The 26,960-nt window shown below is 63.3% G+C and overlaps 4 protein-coding genes across 16 annotated transcripts in view; 1 reads left to right on the top strand and 3 right to left on the bottom strand.

Annotated features, from left to right (window-relative positions):
- Positions 1 to 8,254, top strand: part of ZBTB46 (zinc finger and BTB domain containing 46) — a 33,493-nt gene extending 25,239 nt beyond the window's left edge. The window contains exons 4-5 of one of the 2 annotated variants that reach the window (XM_053671162.1): positions 1,484 to 1,659; positions 4,955 to 8,254. In XM_053671162.1, the coding sequence (XP_053527137.1) occupies positions 1,484 to 1,659; positions 4,955 to 5,329 (551 nt within the window). In that variant the 3' untranslated portion in view covers positions 5,330 to 8,254. Of the gene's footprint in view, positions 1 to 1,483; positions 1,660 to 2,381; positions 4,846 to 4,954 lie in introns of those variants that run through there. The other variant, XM_053671163.1, reaches the window with a different exon arrangement.
- Positions 8,255 to 8,401: 147 nt separating this feature from the next.
- On the bottom strand, positions 8,402 to 12,515 carry SLC2A4RG (SLC2A4 regulator). Of its 6 annotated transcripts, XM_037153475.2 has the most exons (8): positions 11,716 to 11,910; positions 11,310 to 11,449; positions 10,324 to 10,433; positions 9,717 to 9,898; positions 9,544 to 9,644; positions 9,204 to 9,468; positions 9,032 to 9,123; positions 8,705 to 8,954 (listed from the first exon to the last, which is right to left on the bottom strand). In XM_037153475.2, exons 1-8 carry the CDS (start codon positions 11,824 to 11,826, stop codon positions 8,801 to 8,803), a joined length of 1,155 nt encoding a protein of 384 aa, XP_037009370.2. In that variant the 5' UTR covers positions 11,827 to 11,910; the 3' UTR covers positions 8,705 to 8,800. The 6 variants fall into 6 exon arrangements, with proteins under 6 accessions (XP_037009366.2, XP_037009367.2, XP_037009371.2 ...); XM_037153473.2 differs by lacking the exon at positions 11,310 to 11,449 and having other exon boundaries at positions 9,204 to 9,471; positions 11,716 to 12,515; XM_037153474.2 differs by lacking the exon at positions 11,310 to 11,449 and having other exon boundaries at positions 11,716 to 12,515.
- Positions 12,516 to 12,620: 105 nt separating this feature from the next.
- Positions 12,621 to 15,364, bottom strand: LIME1 (Lck interacting transmembrane adaptor 1). Of its 4 annotated transcripts, none has more exons than XM_053671168.1 (5): positions 14,029 to 15,364; positions 13,828 to 13,885; positions 13,674 to 13,758; positions 13,200 to 13,570; positions 12,621 to 13,103 (listed from the first exon to the last, which is right to left on the bottom strand). In XM_053671168.1, the coding sequence occupies exons 1-5, from the start codon at positions 14,124 to 14,126 to the stop codon at positions 12,858 to 12,860; spliced, it is 858 nt and encodes a 285-aa protein (XP_053527143.1). In that variant the 5' UTR covers positions 14,127 to 15,364; the 3' UTR covers positions 12,621 to 12,857. The 4 variants fall into 4 exon arrangements, with proteins under 4 accessions (XP_053527143.1, XP_037009374.2, XP_037009375.2 ...); XM_037153479.2 differs by having other exon boundaries at positions 13,828 to 14,147; positions 14,954 to 15,364; XM_037153480.2 differs by having other exon boundaries at positions 13,674 to 13,885; positions 14,029 to 14,147; positions 14,954 to 15,364.
- Positions 15,365 to 15,460: 96 nt separating this feature from the next.
- On the bottom strand, positions 15,461 to 26,888 carry ZGPAT (zinc finger CCCH-type and G-patch domain containing). Of its 4 annotated transcripts, none has more exons than XM_037153469.2 (7): positions 26,796 to 26,888; positions 25,791 to 26,418; positions 17,505 to 17,638; positions 17,180 to 17,335; positions 16,505 to 16,624; positions 15,987 to 16,410; positions 15,461 to 15,805 (listed from the first exon to the last, which is right to left on the bottom strand). In XM_037153469.2, exons 2-7 carry the CDS (start codon positions 26,372 to 26,374, stop codon positions 15,667 to 15,669), a joined length of 1,557 nt encoding a protein of 518 aa, XP_037009364.2. In that variant the 5' UTR covers positions 26,375 to 26,418; positions 26,796 to 26,888; the 3' UTR covers positions 15,461 to 15,666. The 4 variants fall into 4 exon arrangements, with proteins under 4 accessions (XP_037009364.2, XP_037009365.2, XP_037009363.2 ...); XM_037153470.2 differs by lacking the exon at positions 26,796 to 26,888 and adding an exon at positions 26,517 to 26,786; XM_037153468.2 differs by lacking the exon at positions 26,796 to 26,888 and adding an exon at positions 26,584 to 26,786.
- Positions 26,889 to 26,960: the final 72 nt, after the last annotated feature.

The raw sequence follows: 26,960 nt of genomic DNA, 5'->3' as shown, positions 1-26,960 counted from the left end.
GAAGCCGTGGAAGCCCCAGGCGACAACCCAACAGGGAGGGGCCGCGACGAGGTCGCTGACCTAGGAGCCTACACCCAGCAGAAGTGTCCTTCAGAAATCAAGGTGGCGGGAAGACACCAGGAACAAACAAGCCCAAATGACAGAGTTCATGGCCACGGACCAGAAGCACAGACACACGGGAACTGGGGCACCAGGGAGCAGCATCTGTGTGACAAGCGGAAACAGTCCCCACGTTTGGAGCAGTGGCTCTGGTGGGTTGTCAGACAGATGGGACTGTGATACATGACGGTAACAGCCCAAAGGCGAGGCGGGGCAATGGGCCACCTGCTGCCTGCCTGGCCAGGTGTGCGGGGGACCCCGGCGCAGGGAGCTCCAGGGTGCGTGCCTGGTGGGGCCCCTGGCAGACCTGGCAGGCAGTCCCGCTGTCCTGTGCGGGGGACCCTGGAGCTCTGGTTGCTCAATGGCCTAGATGCTCTATTGTTTGAGGGCTGTCCCAGACTCTGGCGTGGTGGGAGCCCCGGGGCCCGGGGGTGTGAAGCTCACAGACACCAGCCAGTCATACTCTCAGCCGGCTCCCCTGTGGGAAGGGCCGAACCCCGGCCTTCCCCGCCCTCCTGGGTTATGACCGTGGCTTTTGTTCTCACGTCTACCTCCCTCTCGGCGCCCCCAGGGGTGGTTGTGACTGTGGCCTGGGTCTGCCACACATGACATTCACAAGGGGTCGGAGGGTGCAGTGGGGGGGAGGCCGGCTGGCCTAACTGGCTGTCCCTACTCCCGCGGTGTTTGTCTGGCAGCCGTCTCCAACTGGTCCAGCATCTTGGCCCTTGGTCTGTCCCCGGGTGCTGACACAGCTGAAGTCCCAGGAAGCTTCCTCCAGGTGCGAGAGGACAGGTGTCCGTCCCAGGGCCCCTCGAGCATGAAGCTTGAGGATCCAGGCTGCTGTTGGCCGTCCCAGAGACCTGGCGGCCTTTGGGGAGACGCCCTACGGGCTCAGGAGGGGGTGACTGTGTTGTGTGGGCACCGCAGTGCCCAGTGGGCTGACACCTGGGACCCCAAACCTCTAACTGCCACCATGAGACCACCTGAAGTTTGGACGAGGCACCCGGGGTGGGGCTGGGAAGCTGGCCCAGGGTGGCCCTCAGAGGCCCGTGGCATGGTCTCCTGAAGTGTGGAACGGCAGAACAGGCGAGGGCTGTCTCTGCTCTTGCTGCGCATTTGGGGTGGACCCGGCCTCTTGCTCGACCGTGTCCACCGGGCGCTTTGCTGGTGGGACCAGGCAGCGCCTTCCCTTTGGGTGTTCGATGGTTGCAGTGCGGAGCCACTGGCCTGCAGAGGTGGAGGGGCCGCTGGCCACAGGGCCCTGGTGGCGGGGGCCCTGGTTGCGAGGCTCCGGGTCGTCCTCGGCTCCCCCGACGTGTACACGGCGTTTCTGCCTCGACCGCGGGCGCACGGCCCCAGTGACTCACCCTGTGCTCTCTTCCAGTCAACGAGTTCACGGTCATCAGGAAGAAGTTCAAGTGCCCGTACTGCAGCTTCTCAGCCATGCACCAGTGCATCCTCAAGCGCCACATGCGCTCCCACACGGGCGAGCGGCCCTACCCCTGCGAGATCTGCGGGAAGAAGTTCACCAGGCGCGAGCACATGAAGCGCCACACACTGGTGAGTGAGGGGCGGAGGCCGGGCGGGGGGTCGGGGGTGGTCGTCGGGCGGTGGCAGGCAGGTGGGGAGGGGTGGTCTGGGGCCCCACAGGAAGCCCTGAAGTGGGGTCCGCTCACCCCACACCCCCCAGGCCTGGGTGCAGAGGTGGGGGCCACATCACACCCTCAGTTTCCCTTCTTCCCTTCGGGGCCCCCGGCTGCACCAGGCCTGGGCAGCACCTCCACCCCCGCTGGGACCCCCACCCTTGGCTCCCTGGGTCCTCACGTCCTCTGTGCCCTGCCCTGGAGTCACGTGGGGCCCCAGCCCACTCCCTGCACCCTTGCCACGTGTCCCTCCCGCCAAGCGGGCGCCCAGCCGCCCTCCGTCAGGCTGGGTGTTGGGTGGTGGGTTTGCTTGGCCAGGACGTGAAAAGCTCATCCTTGCAATGGAGGCAACTCCCTAAAAAAAAGCCAGGGCGAGGGACCTTTGGGTGGGGAGATGAGCTAGGCCCCGTGGCACCGGCTGGGGGGCTGGACGGGGGTGCACGCGGAATCCGAGCCCCCCTGGCACGTGCACTGGGCCCATTTGAGGGGAGGTGGTGGGCGGCCCTGGGCTTGAGTGGGGGTAGGTAGAAGGCATTGGGGTGATGTCGCCAGTTTGGGAACCTCGGGGTTTCCGGAACCGTCTGGGGTGCACAGGCTTGGCTGGACACCCGTAGCTGACCCACTGACCATCGGGAGCAGGTGCGCCAGGAGGCATGGAAGGGCAAAGCCAAGCAGGCCAGTCTGCAGGGACACATCGTGTGGGCGAGGGGCACCCAGGTGACACAAGGTGGCAGCTGGGGGGTGAGGCGAGACCTTCAGGCTGGGCCCCTGACAGGGTGACCGCTGGAGTGGGCAGGGCGTTGCCCTGGGTGTTGGTCCCTGCCGTGAGCCGAGCCACCGCCCGTGGGACTGGGCTCCTGTCGGACCTCCCAGCCCGCCCCACAGGCTGGGCAGCCTTGGCACTCATCCAGCCCCTGGGGGTACCTGTTTGGGGTTGGGACGCCTGGGGAAGACCCTTTGAGGTCAGATCCAAGAGCCGGAGGGGAGACATCCCGGGCGTGGGCGCCCCAGCCTGGCTGAGAGATGCCCCGTGAGCCCCAGCCAGTGAGTGCCCCAGAGTGGATGTGCGGGGGGTGGGCCGTGGCCTTCCCTGCCCCCCAGTTGGGTTCCAACTGGACCTGGAGAGGCAGGTTGGTGGTCCAGGAGCACGAGGCCCACGTGACGCCCTGACTGTGGAACTCCCCTCCTCCAGCGACATGTCCCTTCCAGCCAGTTTGTTAGGGGAGAGAGAAAGGGAGAGACCTCCCATCCAAACAGAGGTGTATCTCTTCTTTAAAAAATACTTTATTTCCTTTAGAGAGAGGGGAAGGGAAGGAGAAAGAGGAGAGAATTATCGATGTGTGGTTGCCTCTTGCACGCCCCCATCAGGAACCCAGGTGTTGCCCTAACTGGGAATCAAACCCGCAACCCTTTGGTTTAACAGGCCCAATCCGCTGAGCCACACCAGTCAGGCACAGGGGTGTGTCTTTTTGTTTGTTACACTAACAAGAGCTGGGAGGTTGTCACGTGGGTTGTTAGAACTCACGTTACATCTCCCCTCCCGCCTGCCCGCCCTGTCTGACAAATGAATTTCCGAAGAGTCCCTCGGAAACAGAAGCAGACTGCAGGCCGGACTCCGGCGGCACCTGCCGTGTTGTAGGGATGTCTGCCGAGTTGCGTGGGAGAGGCTGGGAAGGTCACTCCTCACGAAACCCTGGGTGTGGGAAAATCCAAAGTCATGATCTTGAGCGAATGGAAGGGCCTATAATTGGGTAGAAGGGAGAGTGAGCAGCAAGCTCAGAATGAGCCTGGTATTGATCCGAGGAAGCCGTCCACGGAGCCGTAAATGGGGGCTGATGGAGGACACGTGCGGCTGCAGGTGGCCCGACCTCGGGAGGGACGCCTGGGGCTGTGATGTGTCAGCCGCATTTTTCAGCTTGTTGCCTGGTCGCTGGGAAGACTCACAATCATTTCTTTTGGAAAAGAACTTTAAATTTTATTTGTCAATGACAGCTTATATTTGATAATATTTTTTGGTATTCATTTATTTTATAGTCATTTTAGGTGGACAGCATCGTGGTCAGACAATCGTACGCTTTACAAAGTGGGGCCCGGTATTTCCAGCCCCCACCTGGCACCTGACACAGCCAGTTGGCTGCGTCCTTCCTCCATCGAAACCGCAGTCACGGTTCGGTGAACTGTGGACGCTGGGGGAGGCTCGGGGCGCAGCTGCCTGCTCGCCTTGGAATTTTACCCTGGGCTCGTGCTTGGGCTTTAGGGAGGGTCAGAGACCCCGGACATCCCACCTGAAATGCGAGGGCTTCCTTTCCTCCGGGGAGGGGGTCTGTAAGTTCCTCTTTAATTTCTCCAGGGTCCCTGACCCTGAGGAGGCGGAGGGGTCCCCAAGTCCAGCCTGCAGCTCAGGGGCTGAGCCATGGTTGCCATGGCGCCTGCATCCACCCCTCCCCCTTCCTTCCTTCCTTGGTCCACATGGCTGGGCGGGGGCGGCCATCTGGTCCTGGCCCGAATGCCCTTGTGGCTCCGTGTCCTGGTGCAGCCCCCAGCTCCCCCACGGCCCTTGTCGCCTTCCCGTGCCGCCGCCCACTGCCCCGCCCAGCTGTGCCTACTCTGGAGTGTGGGCCTCGAGTTTTTGTTCTTTTGTTGGGGGAGGGTCAGGGGAGCCCTGGATTTAAAAATGTATCAAACAAACATCCCTGGCTGGTGTGGCTCAGTGGATCGAGTGCCGGCTTGAGAACCGAGGGGTCAGCGGTTTGATTCCCAGTCAGGGCACGTGCCCGAGTGGGGGGCCGGGTCTGCGGGTACAGTTGGGGGTGTGCGAGAGGCAGCCACACACTGATCTTTCTCTCCCTTCCCCTCTCTCTAAAAATAAACATATGAAATTTTTTTTTAAAAAGTATCAAACAAACAAAAAGACCCAGGAGGGTCCCAGGAACACATGGACCCCACTTCTGGGACGGGAGCCGGTGGGGCAGTCCCCGGCTCCCAGGGTCTCGCCTGGCTTTCCCTGGAAGGTGCGCTGGGCCCCGGACCTCACACCTGCTGAAGTTGGGGTGGGCAGCACACACCTGTGTGCAGGTCTCCATGGCTGGGGGCTCTGTGGGCAGGCGTGGGGGGAGGGGCTCGGGGCCTCCCGATGTGGGAGGTCACAGAGCGCCGGGGGCAGTGACCCGTCGGTACCAGCCGGGGCACCACGGGCTGCCCTGTCCCCACAGGTGCACAGCAAGGACAAGAAGTACGTTTGCAAGCTCTGCAGCCGCGTGTTCATGTCGGCCGCCAGCGTGGGCATCAAGCACGGCTCGCGGCGCCACGGCGTGTGTGCCGACTGCGCAGGCCGTGGCGTGGCCGGCCCCCTGGACGGCGGAGGGGCCGAGGGCTCCCCTGAGCTCTTCACAGGTGACGGGCCCTACCTGGAGGACCCCGACGACCCTCGAGGGGAGGGAGAGGAGGAGCTGGCGGAGGACGAGGACGATGTGGGCCTGGCCCAGGAGGACGCGCTGCTGGGGGACGACAAGGATGAGGAGGGCTCGCCGCAGGGGCCCCCCAGCCCCCCGGGGGGCCCCGACAAGGACTTCGCCTGGATCTCCTAGGCGCCTGGGCTGGGCGCGGTGGGTGAAGGCAGTGCCGCCCCCGCACCTGTGTGCGAGCGCGCTCAGGGGTCTCCCTCGCCCGGGTGGGGCCGTCTGACCCCGTGCACCCCCTCCTTCGGGCCCCCCTCCATTCTGCTCCCACCCCCCAGCCATACACCAAGAATCCGGCCCTGGGGTCTCAGAAGCGGGTGCAGCCCCTCCGCGGGGGCTCTGGGACCACGAAGTTGGTGGGTGCCCCGTTGGAGGAAAGTCCCAACAGGTGCGTTTGGGGGAACATGGTGCCGGAGCCAGGGCGTGGTCGGCCCGCTCGCCGGGCGGGGCCCGGAGGTCGCAGGTCTGGGAGCTGAGGATCTCTGTACTCCCTGCGGGGCCTCGGCCCCCTCCTCTCTGCAGCCCCTCCCCGGCAGCCCCGGTGGGTCGTCACTGCCTGTCGCCCGTTGCCTTCGAGGCTCCGCGCCCCTGGGGCCCCTGCAGAACCTGGTCCGGTGTACAGAGAACCCCGAGGCCCTGCCGCCTCTGGGCTTTGGTGCTCAACCTGAAACAGCTGTGGGAGCCCCTCCAGGGCCAGGGGCTCCCAGGTGCTAACTTCTAGTGGCCGCTGCAGCGGCTGGGCGCCCCGTGGGGCCTCCACCCTTTGTTCTGTGTGCACTTCCTCCGGGAGCCCCGGTCGGCCCCGCCCCGTGGCTCCGCCCACCTCCCCGCCCACCTGTGGCACCAGGCCACGCCTGCCGCCGCCCGGCCCCGAGGGCCTGCCCGCGTTGCTGCTAACTCTGGAGGCGGAGTTCTCGCCTCCCCTCCCGGATGGGTAACCAAACTCTTTAAGTCGAGATGAGTTGAGATCACACGCAGTTCCCTGGGTCGGCGTTCTCTCTCTCACCAGACAAACCACGCAGAGCCGCCCCTCCCTTTGCTTGTAGCCGGGTCCTCCCGCTGCATTTTCAAACGCGCCCACGACCTTGCCGCCTTTTCTGCGTGAAAAGCAGGTGCCGCCTGCAGGACAGGCCTCGCCTGTCCGCTTCCTTGTCCAGGCCGCCCGACAACGAGACACCACACCTCTTACTCACTGAGCTGGACGCGGCCCACCGCCCTCTGCCCTCCCCCCTAGAGGACTTGAGGGGGCCACGGAGCGCCCGTGTCTTTTTCTCCACAGACTCAGAGGCTGTCCCCATGTTTTGTTTTGTTTTTTTTATTGGGTCACATCTGGCCAGGTGGAACACCCCGCAAACCCCCGTGGGGAGTGGAGGGTGGGGGTGGGGACCCCGGCTGGCCTGAGCAGGCGGATGGGACCTGGTGCTGTCTTTGAAGTCCTGCCCTGGGGACGAGCCTCTGCTTTCGCTTTTACTTATTTTTCAAATAAAATTAGCCGCCGTTCCTATTGGTTAGAAGAGGGCACTCCTGAAGGAGCCGTGGGCTGGTCGCCTGCGCCCATCACCTCCCCCAGCTGTGGGCGCTGCCGGTTCCTCCACGCTGGCGTCCTTACCCGACAAGGCCCGGGTGGCCCCAAACCCGCCGAGCCCTCCACGCTGCCCGCTCTCCCTTGGGAGGGTGGGCCAGGCTGTTTTGGGGCTCTGGGCATACCTCCCCCCGTCACCCAGGAGGCCTGGCCAAGCCCCAACGAGGGCCCTCAGAACTTGTACCTCCCCCACTTTCTGAACAGACCTACTTTCTTATAAAACATGTTTGGAAATTAGACCTTTGCTGCCAACGGGTGGCTCTGGGTTTGGTACTGGCCCTGCGTCTCAGGCCCCCTGCCCACACCTGGGCCACCTGCCTCCACACTCAGGACGTCCTGCTCCTTCTGACCTGCTCGCCGCCCCTGCAGGACTTCGGGGCTTCGCTGTCCGTGCCGCAGGGCCGTTTGTTCCCTTGAAACCAACACTGTACTGGAAACCGGGGCCTGCTTCCCACCCCGCTGAGCTCCCGAGCACTAGCCGCCCCCGGGGGGTCCCTTGCTGTTTGCAGGTTGGAGACGCGCCTGTCCTCTCAGGAGGTGTGAAGGGGGAAGACGTGCGTCTCGAAGAGATTTTTTTATGTGACTGACCCTTTTCGTTTTTTCCAAATCAATGTTTAAACTAATAAATATTTTTTTTATGAAGAAGAACAGCCGTGTAGATTACATTTCACGTTTTGTGCTTTTCCGTTTGTGTCTGTCTGTGGTCTGGTGTTGGCCCCACCAACGCGGAGGACACGGCGGCCTGGGAGGAGAGTCTGGCAGGGGCGGGGCGGGGAGCTCAGGACTTTGGATGAAGCGCCAGACCCTGACCGGGCCTGTCCGGACGCCGGGTGTGGGGACAGTGACGACTGCGCCAGCACTCAGGAGGGACTCACCTCGAGACACAGCTGCTGCTCCCAACTTTGCACATCTTTATTAGAAAAACCAGAGAAAATGCAAAAACTGGAACTTTTTGCAATATGCTGAAAGACCACCTTATTTTCGCTCATTCTGTGACACGTGCAGCTCTTTAAAAGCCATACTTAATGGTTGTGTTTTGTTCTTTTCTACGTTTTTGCTCCTGTGCGGTGTTTTGTAACTGCTGGTAGGGAGGGTGCCGTGTGTGCTTTTCTGAAATATTTATTTTTTTCAACCTGTCAACAGAAACGAAACACAAAAAACGGGCAGTGTTTTGAGGTTTGCTGACGTTTTCCTGGGAATCATCTCTGTCGTGCTGACTTTATAGGGACTGTTGTTGTAAACCTGTGTATGGGGGCGCGTCCAGCGTGCGCGCGGTGGGTCAGAGCTTGGTGGTCCTCCCACTTCCCTGCAGCCGTGGACAGGGAAGCGGAGCCGCCTCTGGTGGCCTCGAGACGTGTTCTCGAGCTGGGCTCTGGGCTCCGGCCGGCCTGTGGGGCTCCTTTCTGTGACGGGGTAGCTTAGACCTTCTTGCAAAGCGACCACTTTCAATAAACTGGGAAGTTGCTGCTCGAGCAGGTGCCTCGTGTGTGTTTCAGACAGGGTCCCCTCCTCTGTCCTTGCACCGGGTGGAGGTGGCCAGGGGGACCCCAGCCCTCTGCAGCACATTGCCAGCAACCCCGCCCCGACTTTGCCTTCCCCACTCCGGAGGCAGACACAGCTTCTGGAAAACCCAAATCTTTAATTTTCCTCCTCGCCTGGCACAGCCCAGACGCAAGACACCTGAGCTTCAGAAACCAGGTCTGACGCCACCCCAGGCCCGCACCACCCCTCAGGTTAGGGGCGGTGGGGAGGCCCCTCCCGAGCCCTCAAAGTGCATCCCGGTCTGGCTCCCACGTGGCCTCGAGGCTGGACCGTCAACACCCTTTACAAGTCCATGGACAGGTGTGGGGAGGGGCGCACCCGCCCCAGGCTTTAGTGCAAAAGGCTGGTTTCTTCAGAGGCACTTTGCGTGCTGGGACCCTCCCCGACCTCTGGGGCTCCAGGGTCCCTGATGCCCCTGCCCCATTGAGAAGTAGACCGTGCGGCTTGGAGGGCCCCGGGCAGGGCTGTGGCGCAGCTCATTTCCTCCTCTGGGAGCTTGGGCGTCCCGGGCAGCCGGCGGTGTCCAGAAAGCGCTGGCAGGCCTTCTTCCAGCGGCAGGCAGTGCACCAGAGGTCCCGGCGCTGCACGCCGAACGCTTTCCGGCACTTCTTGGCGTCCCCTCGGGGCTTCCTGGGGGGACACGTGGGTGCTGTTGGGCCAGGACCCCCCCACACTTGCTACCTGCCTGCCCCTTGACACACACGCACCTCAGGCCGGCACCACTAGTGGAGGGTGGGGCTGGCTCTCGGGCCCCGGTGGGGCTGGGCTGCACCTGCAGCCGGGCGGGTGCCAGGCAGCCCTGAAAGGAGACACAGCTGTGGTCTCCCTCCAGAGCGCCCGAGGGGCCCACCCACGGCTGCTGCCTGTGACCGCACCCACCTGGTAGGAGTGGTCACTGCGGCACACCTGAGGGTGCGCCACGGAGCTCAGCACCTGGGGTGGGGGCAAGGCCAGGGGGCGCAGCAGGCTGGGCAGAGCTGGGGGCTCCCGCAGCTCCAGGTGTGGGAAGCCAGGCGGCAGGGAGGCTGTGGGGGACATGGAGGCCAGGCTGGAGAGCCCACCGGTCAGCACCTCCAGACCAATGTCCAGCTCCGTGTAGTAAAAGTCCTCCTCGCCATCACTCTGTTCTGGCTCTGCCTGCCGCCTGCTGGGGACAGGGTGGGTGGGAGCTGCGGCGTGGGCTCGGCCGGCCGCCCCGCCCCCCAGGCCGCGCACGCACCCCAGGTGGGCCAGGCGGATGTGTCTCTGCATCCCCGAGGCCGTGCTCAACACCTCGCCGCAGCGCTTCCACAGACACTGGAACAGGACCTGCACCGCGCCCTGGGTGCAAAGGGCCGGTGGTCATGCTCAGCCGCCGTGGCCAACCCACCCCGAGCCCAGCCCCGGGCTCACCTTCCTCTTCCGAGGGGCAGGCTCCCCGAACAGGAAGTGGGCCGCCTCCAGGGACAGCGGAGGCGACGGTGTGGGTGGGGAGGACAGCTCGCTGGCCGGGTCCCAGCCCCAGTCCCCACCGCTGCTGCTGTGACTGCCCAGTGGCTGCACTGGTGGCTCGGACCAGGGCTCCAAGCCGGGCTCTGCAAGGACATGCCAAGCCAGGGTCAGGATTTCCGGGGCTCAGGTTGCTCCACACGGGCTGCCAACTCTGAATCCCTTAACTCCACTCGCAGGTAAGCTGGGTGGGCACGAAGGTGCTTGGAGGAGATGGTGGCCAGGAAGAGCTGGCCACACAGTGTGAGGACCAACCTCCCTTGGACAGGGAAGGAGGAACCCTGTGTGGGGAGATGCCTGGCCAGCTGGCGGAACAGGCAGGTGGTCACGGAGGCCTGCAGGCTGGAGGCACTGGGGCTTTGGCCACACTGAGGACTTTGGGGGTCCTGATGTCCATGTGTTTAGAAGGTGGCTTTCCAGGTAAGGGGGCTCTGCCTGCCCCCACTTAAGGTCCTGGAAGAACAGTGGCCCTGCCCCCACCCCCATCCCAGGCCGGGCTTCTGAGTCTCACCCGAGTGGAAGCCTGCAGTTGGGGGCCCCAGCAACAGGGGGCTGGTGGACAGGCTTGTGAGGGCTGCAGCAGCCATGACCTCGTCCAGCTGGGCTTTTCCTTGGGGGGCTCTGGGAGAGAAGAGGGCAGGGGCAGGGGGTGGGCTGAGCAGGTGGGACCCAGCAAGTACTCCCAGACCCCTTCCCTGGATGGGCAGGCCTGGGCACGCGCTGTGCACACCAGGCTCCCTCACTCCAGGCACTGGGCTGGGCGGCAGGCCCAGCTCCACCCCAGGCTCGGGTTACAGAGTCTAGATCTCCAGGAACCACCAGGAACTGGGCCTGGGCTGGGGTCTCCCTGAAGCCGAGTCACCCACAGCCTGGGCTGTGTTCAGCAGAGTCTCCTTCAGACCCCGGTGCTGCACCCAGGGTCTGAGGCCCCACCCGCTGGGCCAGGGCACTGGAGGCCCAGCCCTCCCCCAATCACACATTAACCCAGGTTGAGCAACAGCAGCTGTGGGCCCAGGGCCAGGCCTGGGGGTGGGGTGGGGTGAGCAGAGAAGAGCAGCCAGCAGTGAGCAGCAGCCAGGGCAACAGCTCCAAGCACAAGTTGGTCCCCAGGTCCCAGCGGGCCAGACCGGTGCCTGCCCCTGGCTGCACAGCCAGCCCAGGGTGTCCAACACCCTTGAGGCATTTATGCTAGGCCTGGGGCCCCCTGGCAGTGGACCTCACGCAGGCCAGCAGCCTCTACTGAAGAGAAGGACAGCAGCTCCCTCCCAGCTGATCTCAGGCCCCAAGGCTTGAGGGGAACAAGGGATACTATCACACTGCTTAACTCTTTCAGGGCTGGAGAACGGGAGTGGCCAGAAACTCAGTTCGGGACCCTGACCTGCCCCAATCGAGCCCCGTGCGGGTGTCCGGAAGGCACGTTCCCGCGCCCCACCCACCACCCCTGCACACCAGGGCGCACGTGTGCACACGCCCACTTCGGCCTGGTGCGCGGCTCACCTGTGCGCTGGCAGGGGGATGTGCGCTGCCGGCGTCAGGGGCCCCGCTGCCGCCCCCGCCCACGTCCCCGGGGCCCGCGGCTCCGGCTCCTGCGGGGGTGAGAACTGCAAGCCCGCCAAGCCGCCGCCCACGGCAGGGCCCTGCGGACGGGGCGTGCTCAGCAGAGGCAGCGGCCCGGGGCCCCCAGCCCCCACCCAGATCCGCTCTGCACCCCCAAACCAGCTGTGATCGGCGCGCCCCGCCCCCGGCCCCGCCCCTGGCCCGGCGCGGCGGGAAGCGGCAGGGCCTCGCGGACCCGCGGACACAGACGGAACGCCGCCCCGCCCCCGGGGGCCCGAAGTTTGTGCAGCCCCGACGCCATCTTTGCGGCGAGCGCACTCTGGCGCAAGCCCCGGGTGCCCGGTACCTGCGGCGATGCGGGCACCGACACGGGCGCGGCCGCAGGTTCAGGGCCGGCAGCGCGGGGCGAGGGGGGCCCGCAGGCCCAGCCGGGTGCCCGGGGGCGCTCAGCCTCCATGGCTCGCCGGCCGGGCGCCAAGGCTGCAGCAGCGAAGGCGGACGCTCGGGTCGCGGCCCCGGGCCGGGCCGGGCTGGCCGGGCCGCCGACCCCCGCCCTAGATCGGCAGCCACCCGTGCCGCTCTGCCCCCGAAGCTACGGCCGGCCCGCCCCCTCCTTGTGTCCCCGCCCCCGGTGTGCGCCCATTGGTCTGCGTGCTGTATCAACATTCCGAGGTGGATCGTGGCTGGGGTTGGCCGCGTTTCCATTGGCCTGCGCTCCTTAGCCACGCCCACAAAGGCCCCGCCCCAGGCCCGTCGCTCCCGCGCTGGCCCGTAGAGGGGGCCCCTCTGGCGGCCCCCTCCCACCCGCGCCTTGGCCTCCGAGGAGCCCCGGCCCGCACGCCCTCGCTGCCTCGAAGGACCGATTTCCTCGTGGGGTTCCCGCGCGCAGGGCTGCTGGTCGGGGAAGGGGCCGCGTCCCCTGGGAGGGCTTCCCAGGTGCAGGTTATTCTTTAACGCACGACTACCGACCTCCCCCACCCCTTATGTAACTCCTGGGCTGGGCGGCCCGAGCCCTTCTCGGTGCTCGGTGTTGTGGTGTAAGTACGACCGTGGGGCGGCCACTCTGCCAGCAGGCCGCACCCCTCTAGACCCCACCGGGCCTAGGGACACCACCCCTAATCTGACCTCTGTCCCTACACTGTCTTTCGAGCCTAGTGACAGGGCCCAAGCACCCCCGAGCTAAGGGGATGTTTTCACTTCTTCCAGACAATCCCCCCAAACCTCCAGGCTTTCAGGAAGAGAAGGCTGTGCTGCACTGCATTCGTCCTCTCCGTGCTGGGGATTTATTAAAACACTGGTGGGAGAGGCTGGGGTGGCCAGGACCCCAGGGTCCTCTCAGGCTGCCAGCTGTGTGTGAGGACTGGGAGGGAATAGGGGCCGGGCCCCACACTGGGGGAGAGAACATCTGTGCTTGGATGCTGGGGGCGGGGTGGGTTATAGACTTCTGCGCGGGCTGAGGCCGGGGAGCAGGAGGCCTTCAGGTCCAATCTATGGGCTGGAGCTGGGGGCTGCCGGCCTGCGGGAGAGCCCCACCTCCTGGATGCTCTCATACACGTTTTCTAGCCTGCAGTCGTCTGCGTGGTCAGCGCTCAGGCCTCTGAGTGGGAGGACCTCATAGGACAGGCTCCTCCCCAGAGTCAGAATCTCTGCCCTTCCCTGGGGGTCCAGCTGGTCTGCAGCAGGTCCTGGGTCCCTCCTTTTAGGCTTGTTGACCCTGGAGTACAGGATGTCCACCTGGAGAGAGGAAAGAAACCCAGGGAGGGGTCAGCATCATCCTCTCTGCCAAGGACCTGCCCAGCCCTGCCACCCACCCCACGCTGCCCACTTTACCTGAGTGGCTGGGGTGCCCTGGACCCTCCCCTGCTCCAGGCCTTGGGGCGCCTGGTCTGCTCCCTTCAGTTTGTGGATGCACGCATACTCAGGCAGGTCTGGTCTGGCCTCAGGCCCAGGTCTGGCCCAGCTGCTGGTCAGCTGTGCCCCTGCCCACACCACAGGGCTGGCCGCCAAGCTGGCCCTGGGGATGGCAGCCAGGCCCACATTGGAATAGGTGGCCTCGGGGCCCAGGGAGGGCTGGGCATCGGTGGTCGCAGGCAAGGTCTGGGGCAGTTCCCGGTGTGAGAAGGCAGCTGGGGGCTTGATGGTGCCTCTGGACACTTCCAGACATTGTGGGCGCAGTAGATCCATGCTGACCGGCCGAAGGGCTGGGAGTGGGGTGGGGGCGGAGGTCATTTGGGGCTGCAGTGGGTCGGCTGGCCTGGTGCAGCAAGCCCTACACACAGCCCCCGTGCTCCCCCACTGGCTCACCTGCCCGGCGTGGGCCCCGGTGCACCTCATGCAGCCTGGTGTCCGACTTGCTGAGGGTGCTGAGGTGGGGCCGCGTCAGCATTGACTGGCGGCAAGGAAGGCAAGTCAGTCCCCTGCCAGCCCCACCCCGGCCCGGAGACAGCCTGGAACTCACCGTGTTGGTGGGTGCAACACTACCCTGCAGCCCAGCTGGCTGCCTCTGCACCCGCTTCCTGGGGGCAAGAGGGTGGATGTCAAGCCAAGGAGGAAGAGGACACCAGCCTCCGGTCAAGGGGGACCGGACTGGAGCCCCACCCCCTGTGGCCACAGTGCTGAGCTGGGCTCCACGTGGAACCCAGGCAAGGGATGGACATACCTGGGGCAGGCAGTGCACAGCACCCACAGCCAGAGGAGCAGGGCGAGGCACCCTGGGACCCAGAGGGCAGGAGGGACCGAGGATGCCAGCAGCCCCATCCTGTGTAACCCGGGACTGGCCTGGGGGCAGAAGGTGGGTGCTGGGGGCCTACTGAAGTCCAGGCATCCACCTGCAGCCCCACTCGGGGCCTCACAGTGCTGGGTGCCTCCCACCCCCGGGCGCTCTGACTCAGCACACAGGAAACCCTGAGACTCGGCAGCCCCTCCCTCCTACAGAGGCCGAGAGGACGTGGTCTCGGCGCCCAGCTTCCTTTCCTGCCTCTGGCTGGGGGCTCCTGGTCAGCTGTGAGGACGTGTGCTCTCCCAGGCCCTCAGGCATCGCCAGGTCAGCGAAGACAACCGATGTGACTGCAGAGCACGGCCAGCGAGGACCTGGCTGAGGCCTCACTGTGGCCACTATAGCCCAAACCGAGACCTGGGAGGCCCCAGAGGTCACAGCCCCGAGCCTGCAAGCCATGGGCCACAGACTCATGTTCAGCCACGTCCAGGTAAGACAGTGCCCAGGCAAGGCTTCTGTCTCAGGTGACAACCCCTCAGTCACTAGCTTGCCCCCCGAGGGGCTGGGAAGGCAGGGTCAGCAGGCGGAGAGGGGCTGCTTTGGGCACTGAAGGCCCTGCCTCTCCCAGGCTCTCCCCACCTCCCCCCGTCAGCCATGGTCCCATTGTGGGGTCTTGCTGCAAGCCACAGGGGTCCACCCTGGTCAGTGCAGACATTCAGTCCACTAGCACAGGACGGGGGTGTTCAGACCCAGGGGACGGACTTCCCACTCGAGCCCAGTGCTCTGACCTGGTCCTCCCAGGCCCCAGCCCTCAACTGCCCAGGGAGGGCACCCAGGGGCCAGGCTGGAGGCCAGAGCAGGCACTCACCGACGCCAGGGGTGCAGGGCATCTGGAGGCTGGGGGCCTTTGTGCGGCCCCAGGTGGAGCTCCCCTCACTTCCTGCCTGTGTCAGGCTGCGCCTCGATTTCCTATAGCAGCTGGCGCCAGCCGCCACCCACTGCGGTAGCCTCACTCTCCGCCCCGCCACCCGCTCTGGCCCCGCCCGGGGTCTAGATGACACTCAGTGGGGGGGGTGCTGTGAGCCCGGAGCAGCCTCTTGCAGCCTCCACCCAGGGGGCGGGTGCAGCATGGGCCCTGGGTGGTCTTGGGGCCACTGAGCACTGAAGGTGAGAGGTGAGGCCGGCCCCCCTGCCCCACTCACAGTGCCCTGCGAGGGCCCCACTGCTGTGCTCCACTGTCACAGGTGTCGGGCAACACAGGACCCATCTGGGAGGCCAGGGAGGACGACAGTGCCCCTGGGCCCTCTGCCCAACCACACAGCCACACCTGCAGACCCTGCCCCAGACAGCACAGCTGGCCGAGCCACCACTAGGAGACGCTGTAACAAGCCACTTTAATGTTCTCAATAAGCAGACGCAGACTGGTGGGCTCTGTGGGCACCTGCATGTCCAGGTGTGTCCCCCGTGCCTCGTGCACTCCACAGTCCCACACCCAGGCGGGCTGTGCATCTGGCCTGGCACCAGGCGGCCCCTCCTCTGGTGGCATCTGTTTGTGGGACCCCGTCCATGGCGCGTGGGGCTCTAGAACTCAGTCATCTTCTTGTGGGTGTCCGCCTTCCTCTGCTCCCGCTGCAGGCCCGCCTCCTGGGCCCGGAGCTGCCCCAGCTGCCGCTGGGCTCCTGCCAGCTTCTCCTGCAGCTGGGCCACCGTCACATTGTGCCTGGAGAGAGGCCACCACTCAGCGTGGGCTCCTGGGCCACTGCCAAGAAGCCCTCAGGCCACTGTGGCCAGTGCCAGCACCCTCCGACTGTCCAGAGCCATCTCAGACTCAGCTCTCCACCAAGTCGGGGCATCTCCTGCATGGGAATACCCTCTGCCCCAAGTTCAGCGCCCCCACATACCGGCCGGCATTGCGGGCAAGGGCCTCCTGGATGCTCCGGATGTCCCGCTGGGCCTGCTCAATCTTCTCCTCGGTCTGGAAGAGCCGCAGGCTCAGGGCCCGCTTGGCACTCTTGCTGGCGTGGTACAGCTCCTTGCTGCTGCTCCTCCCTGTGGGGGCTGCCCCCGCCTCCAGGGCCCCAGAAGCCTGTCCCTTCAGCTTCTCATTGAGAAAGTCAAACACGTCACGAGGGGGTGGGCGGCCCCCTGGCCCACCCCCTCTGCCGCGGCACTTTGGGGGCCTGCTGGGGCCAGCCTGGCTGCCCCGGGTGCTCCGCTGCAGGGTCCTCCGCTGCAGGATCTCCGCACACTGGTCCAGCGACTTCCCTCTCGGCAGCACCACAGCGTGGACAGGCTCCACCCGGCCGTCCGAGTGCCGGCCCAGACCTGGAGGCACAGGGGGCTACTGCTACCGCTGGACGCCACCCCCTGCTGTGCTGGGGCAGCCCCAGCCCCTCCCTAGGCAGCCCCCCCAGCTTACCCTTGCCGAACTCATAGCCCATCTTGGCGAGGAGCCTGGAGCCCATGCCCCGAGTGTGCACCTCCCAGCCCGCGAAGTTGGAGCTGCAGGTCCCGCAGGCGGCCGTGCTGGGTTCCACCACTGCGGGAGACAGGGCGGCGGCTCAGCTGGCTGCTCCGGCAGCACCCAGGGCTCTGGCCAGCAGCAGCTCACGGGTCATTCCTCTCTCCAGCCCCAAGGACATGGGGATTTGGAAAGCACTGCCTCATGGACCAGCCCCATGGGGACGCCACCCATCTTCATCCTTACTGCACAGGAGGGCTGGACACTGCCGGCCTGCCCCCTTCCTGAAGCTTCCCCGCTTGTGGCTGTCTGCAGAGCCCCCCTCCTGGCCTGCCAGGCACCAGGCCCTGAGCGGAAGCCCCGGTGGGAGCTGCCCCTCCGTGCTCTCCAGCCCCGCCCAGCCTCGGGGCTGCAGTGTGGGCAGGGGTTTGCACTCCCGGCGTCTGTGGGTCTGTGACCTGCCAGAACCTTCACAGACTCTGGTCCCCCGACCTCCTGTGGGGTCTCTAGGTCCGACCAGCACCCCCCGCTGTGTGCACACACTAGGCTGTGTTCCCCCACCCCTGACTCCTGAGAGATGGGCAAGGGTCCCCAGGAGCCAGGAGCCGCCCAGGCTGCCCTGGCACTGCCTGCCTCTGGCATAGCTGGAGTCGTCCGCATCGCTGCCGTCTGAGTCGGAGGACCCCACGGGCTCTGGGCGCAGGGGGGGCAGGATGCCGTCCCCCTCCAGCACAGCCTCCTTCAGCAGCAGTGAGTCAAACTTGACTGTGTAGAAGCCGCTGTCCACATCTGCAGGCAGGGCCAAGACAAGCCGGTCAGCGGCCTCGAAGTGGGTGGGACAGACACGGGAAGCTGGGGGCAGTCTCGCTCCTCCTGGGCAGGGGGTGGGGACTGGACGCCCAGACGAAGCAGTGGTTGCAGGACAGTGGGGGCTGTGGGGGCCCATGGGCAGCCTCACCAGTGATCCGTGCCGGGTACCAGAGGCCGTCCTGCTGTTTGGCCAGACAGGTGGAGCCAACCTGTAGGGAGCTCAGGTCCGGGTCCTGGAAGGGACGCAGCTCATCCACAGAGACCACCTGCCCGTGGGAGAATCTGCAGAGGGGCCAGGGTGGGGCTCAGATGCGGCCCCCCCCACATCCACACAGCACACACACACACACACACACGTGCACACGCTCCCGCCTGCTCTTGGGAGGGCCGCGGCCACTCCGTAGGTGAGCTGTCTCCTGTGGCACCCAGCTCTCTGGGTTGGAGTGATGGACTGGCTTGCCCAGGGTGAGAGTCCCGTGGCCTCCGCCACATACGAAGGCCTGGACAGTGACAGTCGGCCATCGCGGGTGTGTCTGTGCACTTACGGGGCCCAGTCCTGCCCGCAGCACCGAGCACTACTCAGTTCTAACAGCAGCGCCCTGATTTTAGAGACCAGTGAACCCGTGAAACTGAAACCAGAGCACAGAGGGGAGGAGGAGACGCAGGCGGCAGCCTTGCCTTCACCAAATAAAGACACACGAGAGCCGCGCACCGCCCACCCCGTCGGTGCTGCCACTTGGAGGGAAAGAGGCTTTCACCCGAGACAGCAACCAGGAGGGGCACCCACCCCACCCTGGAGCTGGTGCCCAGCACGGCCGTCTTCCAAGCGGGAACCGGTGGTGACCAAGAGGGAGAGGGGACAGGAAGTGTTCTGCTGGCCCCACTGGTGGAACAAAGGTGGCGTCTGGGCAGTTCCTCTCACACCCCCTGCCCTCCGGGCCCAGGGGACGGCCCTGCCCCCAGCAGCTGCGAGTAGGTGAGAGGAACTCACCCCACGAGGACAGCGGTGAGAACTGTGGTTGAATGGCCCATTCAACAGGGGGGCAAAACCACTTGACCCAAAGGCACAGGCCTGGGAGAGTGGGACACCCCCCCCCGCCTCTGAAACTCCGCCCCCAGGACACCAGCAAGAAGCCTCCTGCGGCAGAGACCCCTGGCGATGCCAGACCCCCCCAACTCGGTACACTCCTCACACTGGGCAGGCGCTTCAAGAAATGAGAATAGTCACAATGAAAGTGTGCAAGGATTTGGCCTCAGCGCCGCTGACCAAACACTGAAGGCTTGAAGGAAACCTACACTCACAACTGTGGGCAGCAGTTAATGGCAAACCCACACAACAAACTTAGAACAAAGAGAGCGAGGGACTGGGCGGGGGTGGGGAAGAGCCGCTCGGAGAGCCCCGGCCACAAAACACTCCCGGTGGGAAGGAGGGTGGATGTGCACTCCCTAAGGATGAGACTTGAAACTGCTTTTTCCCATTAAAAAACCCAACTCAGTCGCCTGCCTCATGACATCCACAGACACGCACGCCTCGGTGAGTGAGGAGACGGACTGCAGGACAGGTGTTCAGAGCCGCAAAGGGGACCCCCAGCTCCGCCACAGCGAGCACTGAGCTGTGGAACCCTCACCACAGAAAAACCAAGCTCGCCCTGGCTGGTGTGGCTCAGTGGTTGAGTGCTGGTTCGATTCCCAGTCAGGGCACAGGCCTGGGTTGTAGGCCAGGTCCCCAGTAGGGGGCACGCAAGAGGCAACCACACATTGATGTTTCTTTCCTTCTTTCTTCCTCCTTTACCCTCTCTAAAATAAATAAATAAAATCTTTAAAAAGAAAAGAAAAACAAGGCTAAAAAGTGGGCAAGAGGGTCAAAACGCGCAGCTGCAGAGCTCAGGAGGTCAGTGGACGTGGGCTCTACCCCCCGAGGTGCTCGGGACAGAACAGGGTGGGCAGAAGAGGGTGAGGGGTGGTCTGTAGCTGTCCCCAGCTGGGGCTGCCCCCGGCCCGGGCCCCCATATAGAGCAGCAACAGCAAAAGGTGGGAGCGGGGAAGAGGGTGAAAATGGGGACCTTGTGGCTGAACATGGTGAAGTGACCAGAGTTAATGAAGGCAGCTCACAGCTGTGATAGCAGGGGGTGTCGTGAGCCCAGCTGGAGTGGACACGGGGATGCTGAGTAGGGAGACCTGGAGGCGGGAAGGGCCACACGGGACCACGCCCACACACCCTCGGCCTTCCAGGGGCCTGCGCACACTCATCAAAAGCCCCCAGGGACAATGTGAAAGCAGAGAGCTGGGATGAGACCCCTGGTGCACACGGACCGATCCTAAGGAGCCAGTCCGAGGAATAAAATTAAATTTGAAGTCCTAACTAGAGCCATCAGAGGCCTGGGAGCAGACCTCGTCATTTAGGTCCAGAAGCGCACTGAAACACGACACTCGGGAAGACAACTGGGAATCCAGAGTGGCTTCGACGTGTCATCTGGAGCGGATACGCCCACACACAGAATGGTGCCACCTGTGTTCAGGGCCAGAGCAGCCGAGAGAACCGTGCTGAGCCAGGGCGGAGACTCTAATGAAGACGTCAATGTCGCAGGGGACTAAGGGGAAGTGTGACGGTCACGATCCCCGGGGGCGCCTAGGAGAAAAGTGAGGACCGTGGAGACGGGATCAAAGGCATGTCCCAGAGCAGCAGAGTCAGCAACTGGGATGAGATGCTCACTGGATGGGACACTTCTGGTTCCCAGTGTGGCAGGAAAGCAGCTTGGACGTCACCCCTCTGTCCTCGCAGAGAGGAGAAAGAGGGACAGAGGGGAAAGCTGACGACTCTTCTCAGGTGCCCACGAGAAGGGAGCTCAGGGCCGACTGCCGCCCCCACCTGCAGGACCCGCTGGGCAAGCACAGAGGGGCACGTGTGACCAGGGCGGAGCCCACCTGCTGCAGCCTCAGTCGGACCCAGGGCCGCTGCTGGGCTGGCAGGACGACTCCGGAGGTGAAAACCTGCAGGGGCCTGCCCTGGGCAGAGGGGCCCATGCTTCTGTGAGTTCTGCTCCAGAAGCCGCACCAGGTGTGGCAGAGAAGCCCCCTCGTGCTCAGGCAGCGGGAGGACAACGGGAAGCATTTCTGAGATAGACCAGAGCACCCTGTGCTTCTCAACAAGGCTGCCTGAGGGGGAACCGGCCACCCAGAGCCCAACCCGAGGGGGTTGTCCGGCCCCCCGGCCTGTGCACGTGTGGGGATGGCTGAGACACACAGGTGAGGCCCGTGGCCCAGGGCCCGTGTTCGCGAGGACGCCGAGCCCGTCCCAGGTGCGGAGGCCTCACCCACCACAGCACCGAGGGCCTGTGCACAGCAGCCCCGCCCTGCCAGCACCGGTGCCCGGAAAAGAATCATACGGCACACGCTGCCAGCCAAAGTGCCCAGGAACAGAAATGCACGCAGCAGGATTCCGACAGAGGAGGGGAGAAAGGGCAGGACAAAAGCCCTCAGAACCAAAGAAAGGCTGAAAAATCCCCAGTTTGATGAGACGTGAATCTCTGCCCCCAGGCAGCATGAACTCACAGGGACCCACAGGACACCTCAGGGTCAGACGGCTAAAACTCGAGGACAGAGCGAGAGCCCCAGAGGTCACAGGACACTCGACCCTTCAAGGACGAGGATCCTCAGTGAGATGATTAACTAGGGAAGCCGTGGGGCCAGAGGTTGGGGAGCGACACATTTGAAGTCCTTAAACTCCCATCAAAGAACAATTACATTTCTGGAAAAACCACCCTTCAACAGTGGAGGAGGAATGACGTCCCCATGCACCCAGACACTGAGAGGGCTCGTCCCGGGCAGGCCTGCCCACACGCAACGCCACAGGGTGTCCTCCGGGTGGGAGGGGAGGGCGCTGGGCAGTGACTCCAGCCTCCCGAGCACTGGGAAGGCGCCCGCAGGGGTAAATGCAGATGCCAGTGGTCGTGTGTTTTTGGTTTGAAACACGGTTTTCCCTGTGTGGTTTAAAAGGCAAATATGTAAAGCGACAATCACAAATCTACATTTCTGGTCATGCGACGCGTAAAGATGCCGCTTGTGACGACAAAAACAGAAGGGGGGCCGCACGGGAGCTGGGGGGCTGCACCCTGGTGACGGAGCCTTGCTCCGGATTCAGACGGGACTCTCCCATGTTTGCAAAGTCCGTCCTGACCCCCAGGGTAATGGTTAAGAAGGTAACATAGCATATGGGGTGGGCAAGAGTAGGCTTACAGTTGTATGTGACAGATTATTCTTGGTGTGTCCCTTATTTTTCATGGCATTATTTCCCACCCGAACAACTGTAAACCTACTTTTGCCCCACCCTGTATGCAGAAAATGAAAAGAGAAGGGAATCAAAATGATACACTGAAAAAAAGTAAAAACAAGAAGATATGAGACACATATTAAAACAAAATAAAACGGCCCTGGCTGGTGTGGCTCCTTGGACTGAGCACCGGCCTGCGAGCCAGTGTCGTGGGCTCGTTCGGGTCGGGGCACACGCCTGCGTTGCGCAGAGACCCCCAGTGGGCGGTGCATGAGAGGCAACCTCACATTGGTATTTCTCTCCCTCTCTTTCTTTCTCTCTAAAAATACATAATGTCTTTAAAAAGATAAAATAAAACAAATAAAAAGGCAGCAGCTAGTCCTTGCTAAGTGGTAATTACCTGAAATGCAACTGGATTCAAGTCTACGTTAGAAAAATGGGTATAAAATTCTACACGTCTGCGCCACCTGGAGGAGGTGCGGGCAACAGCAGGAGAAGGCAAGGGGGAGGCGGGGCGGAGGGGAGGCGTCCGCACGCACACTTGCACGCACAGTCTGTGGCCTGCCCCGCCGCCACGCGGCGTCAGACAGCGGACGGGAGTCGAGACGAAGAAGGGTGAGGCTGCGCCCCTGGACTTAACACAAAGGAACGCTGAACGTGAACTGTGAAAAAAAGGACACCAGTGGGAAAAAAGATAAAGAGAAACACATGGACAAAACCACCGAGGCCTCGGGACGGCATGGCCGCATACTTACTCACCGGCAACAAAGCGCGTCCCCGAACGGGTGGGACGGACACCGACAGCAGTGAAGGGTGAGGCAGGGCTGCACGCAGACGCCACGCCCCTGCGGCACTGCGCCCAGAGACCCTGGCGGAAGATGCCAGGAAAGTGGGACTCGGACAGCCCTCAGCCCCCACAGGCACCGAGAGACCAGGCCACAGTGCAACACGCAGCCCAAGCGACACGGGCACGTGTGGGGCCACAGGGAACTGTAAACCTTTAGGTCACACGAAGCCCCCTGCCAACCCCTGGGGCTGAAATGAAAACTGGCACCGGAAGGAGGCAGGGCATGTCACACAAGACGGGCAGCAGCAGGGGCTGAACTGAGGGTGGCTGGGGGTCCAACGGGAGGTCAGGTAACAGGTAGCTGCCCACGCTGACCTCAGGGAAGGGGAAACTGTCCACCTTGGGGTACTGGGCAGACAGTGAACTAGACGCACAAGGAAGGAAATCGTGAAGGTTCGAGCAGAAATAAACGAAACAGAAGAAGGAAAAAACAGCACAGAGTTAATGGCCAGGAAACAAAATAACACCGACAAACCTTTAGCTCAACTGGCTGAAAAGGAAGCGAGCGCTTGAGAGCCCGAGCCCAGAAAGAAGGGGCCACTGCTCCAGACCTGCAGAAGTGCAGGGGCTCGAGGGGCCGGGGTGGGCCCAGGCCAACAAATTCCAGAACAGATGACAAGGGCAAGTCCCTAAAATCACACAGGCTACCAAAAGTGCCTTGAGGAGTAACAGAAAAGGTGAACAGACCAGACCCAGAACAAACAGCATTGTCAATCAAAGAACTTCCAACGACGAGAAATCTAAGCCCAGACGGCTTTACTGGCAAACTCCCTGGACACCAGTCCTCCGCAGACTGTTCCCCAAGATTAGAAGGCACCTCCTAACTCACCATATGAGACCGGCACCCTGACACCAAAGCCAGACGATGACATCACAAGACACAGATATGACAGACCCCCAGCCTCTGGGGACGGAGAGATGGCAGTATCCTCAACACGAAACTCCCGAACCAAGCCCGGCAGCCCTTTAAAGGGCCCTGCACCGTGACCGGGAGCACACGGGATCCCTAGTGTGAGATGCTCCACGGAACACGCACATCAGGATGGGGAAGAACTCCCACTCGTGCCTACGGGTGCACAAGGGCGCCAAAGAAAAGCCAGCACCCTTCATCTCACACAAACCCAACCGATGAGAGGTGAAAGGGACCTCGCTCCACCGGAGAAGGTGCACCTGGAAGCCCGGGACAGGCCCCCTCACTGGTGAGACTGGAAGAAGGAGGTTTATCTCTGTCGGCTGATAATGTAGTTGCATACACAGAAAATGCTAAATAAGCTCCAAAACCCCCAAAATCTTATTAGTGTGCTGCCCCCCATCATCTCCCACTGAGAGTACCCAGGGCTCTTGGGGGGCAGGGTCGCTGAGTCCAGGCAGGGCAGGGAAAACAGTGATGGGGGGGTCCCCACCACTGATGGGAGCCAAAGGGACAAAGGCACCAGACTGCGGAGGGTCCCACCTGCTAAAGGTGGGACAGCTGGCGCCTCAGTGAGGATCAGAGTCGAGATGGATAGAAGAAGCTCCTTGAGTGTGTCTAAAACCAATGGGTCTTCACTATCAGGGTGAACAAAGAGTTATCTTGGAAGGCAAGGAAACAAAACAGAGACCCCCAGCACTTCCCCACCTTCTCCACGTGACCATGCCACTCAGCAGCCAGAGCATAGACTAGGGAGAGCGTCCCCGCGTGATGTGTCAGGGAATGAACGAAGGGAACCGCCAGAACGAGAGGGTCCCCGCATGGCAGTCCCCATGGGCAGGCAGACACGTCCCTGAGCATTGCCCAGCTGCTACCAGGACAAAGAAAAGCCGGTGAGCAGGGCCTCCTGATGCAAGAACAGCACCTGGAGGCCTAGCCAGGGGTGAGGCCAGGTCCTTCAACGGAAAGGAACAGCAGAATGGGAGGCCAGGGACGGCAGCGGAGAGGACACAGCCACACTGGGCAGGACGCAGACACAGTGGGCCAGACAGTGGGCAAAAGCCAGCACTTGCCCACCGGTTTTACTTGTGCAGAAAGACACAAGCTGTGCTGCCACCTGCCAGGAAGGGCACCAGGATAGACCAAGGGTCCCACAGTGCTTCAATGCCAGCTGCTTTACTGTTTTTGAAGATCCAGACCAAATGTAAGAAAAGCACTGCCAGTCCTGGATACCGGCAGGACGGTCAGCGGGCCCTGACACTGGGCAGCCTCGGCGGCTGCTGCACAGGGAGAAGCGCGCTCACTGAGAGCCTGGCCCAGAGGGAGCAGCCAGGACCTGCAGCCTCTGCCCTGGCCTGGCCGTCACACAGGCAGGTACAGGGACTCCGGGCACCGAGGGTAAAAGGCTTAGTTCTCTGGCCCGCCACCTGCGCTGCCGTGGAGCACGCTCTGATTGACGCCCTTCTCTACATGGACGCTGCACTTTGAGGAAGGAAGGAGGGAGTGAGGAAGGTGACATCTGCTGAGACTTTGGACCCACCAAAAGTCTTTTTAAGAAACAGATGAATGCCCCAGCCAGGGCAGCTCCATGGTTGGGGAATAATTGAACCTCAGGGGCCTGATTCCAGTCCGGGCCCACGCAACCCCTGGAGCGGACACGCTCAGGCCCTGGTCCCGGCGTGGGTCCCCAGTCTGGGTGCGCATGAAACAAGTCAAAGCTTCTCCGCACTGATGTTTCTCTTTCCCTTTCTCTCTCTAGAAAAACAAATGGCAATATCCTCAAGTGAGGACAAAATATTTTTCCTTTACAGAAAAAGGATGATCAAAAACCTAGTGAAAGTTACTCTGGACTGTTGGTTAAAAAAAGTAAGCTGCCTGCTAGGAATTTCAGCACAGGCCCCTTTCAGGGACAGGCAAAAGGAGCGAAGCCCAGGTCACGCACCGAGAGAAAGGAGGTGACGTGACTGCGGACACTGGAATGAAGAGACAGCACTGCCCCCAAGCCCCGCAGGCACCACGACAGCAAGGACGCCGTCTCCGTCAGGGGAGAGGCGCATCCCGCAGTGTTCACAGGTGAACCCGCAGGAACCCCCAGGCTTTGCTGTGAAGGGTCCAGTGGAGACGAGCAGGGCTGGGAGTGCGGAGGAAGCAAGATGACAAGTGACCGAGTGAGAGGACAGCGTGGGAGGCTGCCATGCCACCCTCCCCAATTTTGCATTTGGTGGCAGATTTCCATAATAATAGTGAATTTTTGAGTTTTAACTCTGAAGAATAAAACTGGAGATGGGGGGTCCTTCTTTTCAACACAAGCCCCCTCCCCCGATTTACCCGAGAAAATCCCAGGAAGCACCTACTGGAGGACAGTCCCCGGGGGCCTCCGACCTCTGGGGGGGGGGCAGCACTTTACCTGCAGTTGTCCTGGAAGCGGCATTTGCCTTCCAGGAAGAACGGACAGGGCTTCAGGGACTTGTGCGTGGGGTAGAGGTAGAGCACACGCACGCACGCTGATCCGTCCTCAGCCTCTTCCGTACCCACGACCATGGCGTTGTGGTACTCCAGAGTGCCCCAGGAGCTGTAGTAGGGGGCGTTCACCTTCCTCCCGCTCAGCCCTCCGTCATCCTCGGAGTCCTCCCCTTCGTCCTCCCGCCCAGACTGGCTGGGCGCGGGCCCATCCTCCGTCTCAGCAGCAGTGTCCGGTTCCGCCCTGGGTGCTCCTGGCACCTCCACCGCCTCGGCAAGGGCCTCCGGGAAGGCCAGGTACTCGGCGTCGTCCTGCGCCGCGCGCTCTGCATCCAGGGTGGCCAGCAGCTTGCTCTTCCGTACGGACACCAGGCTGGCCTCAGTGAGCTCGATCAGCTCCTTCAGGTCCCCCTGGAGCTGGCGCAGGTCGGCCAGCTCGGCGGGGTCCAGGCCGGCTCCCAGGGCCAGCTCCACCTGCTGCAGCTGCGCGCCGTAGGTGCGGAGCGCGCTCTGCAGGCTCTCCTCGTCCATCCCGCGGCGGCTCCCGAGTCCTCACGGAGCTGGTGGGCGCAAAGCTGCGAAGAAGAGCTCTGTGAGCCCGGGCTCTGACGCCGCCACGGCTGATACGGAGCCCGCGGCCGACTGCTGCCCCGAGACCTCACGGAGTCCTCACCGTGGCCCGCGGAACCCTGTGCGCTCCTCCCCCCGTTTCAGGGACGAGAAACAGGCGGGGAGGTTACCGGCTTCGAGTGGCCTCGCTCCTCTCCTCGCCACCTGGTCCTGCCGCCAGGCCGCAGAGCCTCTCGGCCCCGCGCCCCAGCCTCCCCGCCCGCTGGCCTTCGCCCGACCTGTCAGCTTCGACCCAGTAGTTCAGACCGCGCCCCTCGCCTAGGGCCGGGAACTTCCTCCCCGCAGTCACCGGGCCGCGCCATAGAGAGGCCGCCAAACTCACCGGCTAGAGCGGCGCTCGGCTTCCGCCCTCGCAGTTTATAGGCACTTCCGGGAGCTGCTGGCTGCGGACGTGCCTGCCGCAGGGGACGACGGGAGGCGTCGCGCGGGGGCCGCCGGGACGGGTGCGACCCTCCCCAGGCGGCCGGCCGTGTCGCATCGGGCGCCC

Source organism: Artibeus jamaicensis, unplaced genomic scaffold, assembly GCF_021234435.1.
Source record: "Artibeus jamaicensis isolate MK-2021 breed Jamaican fruit bat unplaced genomic scaffold, CSHL_Jam_final contig_685, whole genome shotgun sequence".
Classification (NCBI taxonomy): domain Eukaryota; kingdom Metazoa; phylum Chordata; class Mammalia; order Chiroptera; family Phyllostomidae; genus Artibeus; species Artibeus jamaicensis.
This window is presented reverse-complemented; position numbering and strand designations above follow the sequence as displayed.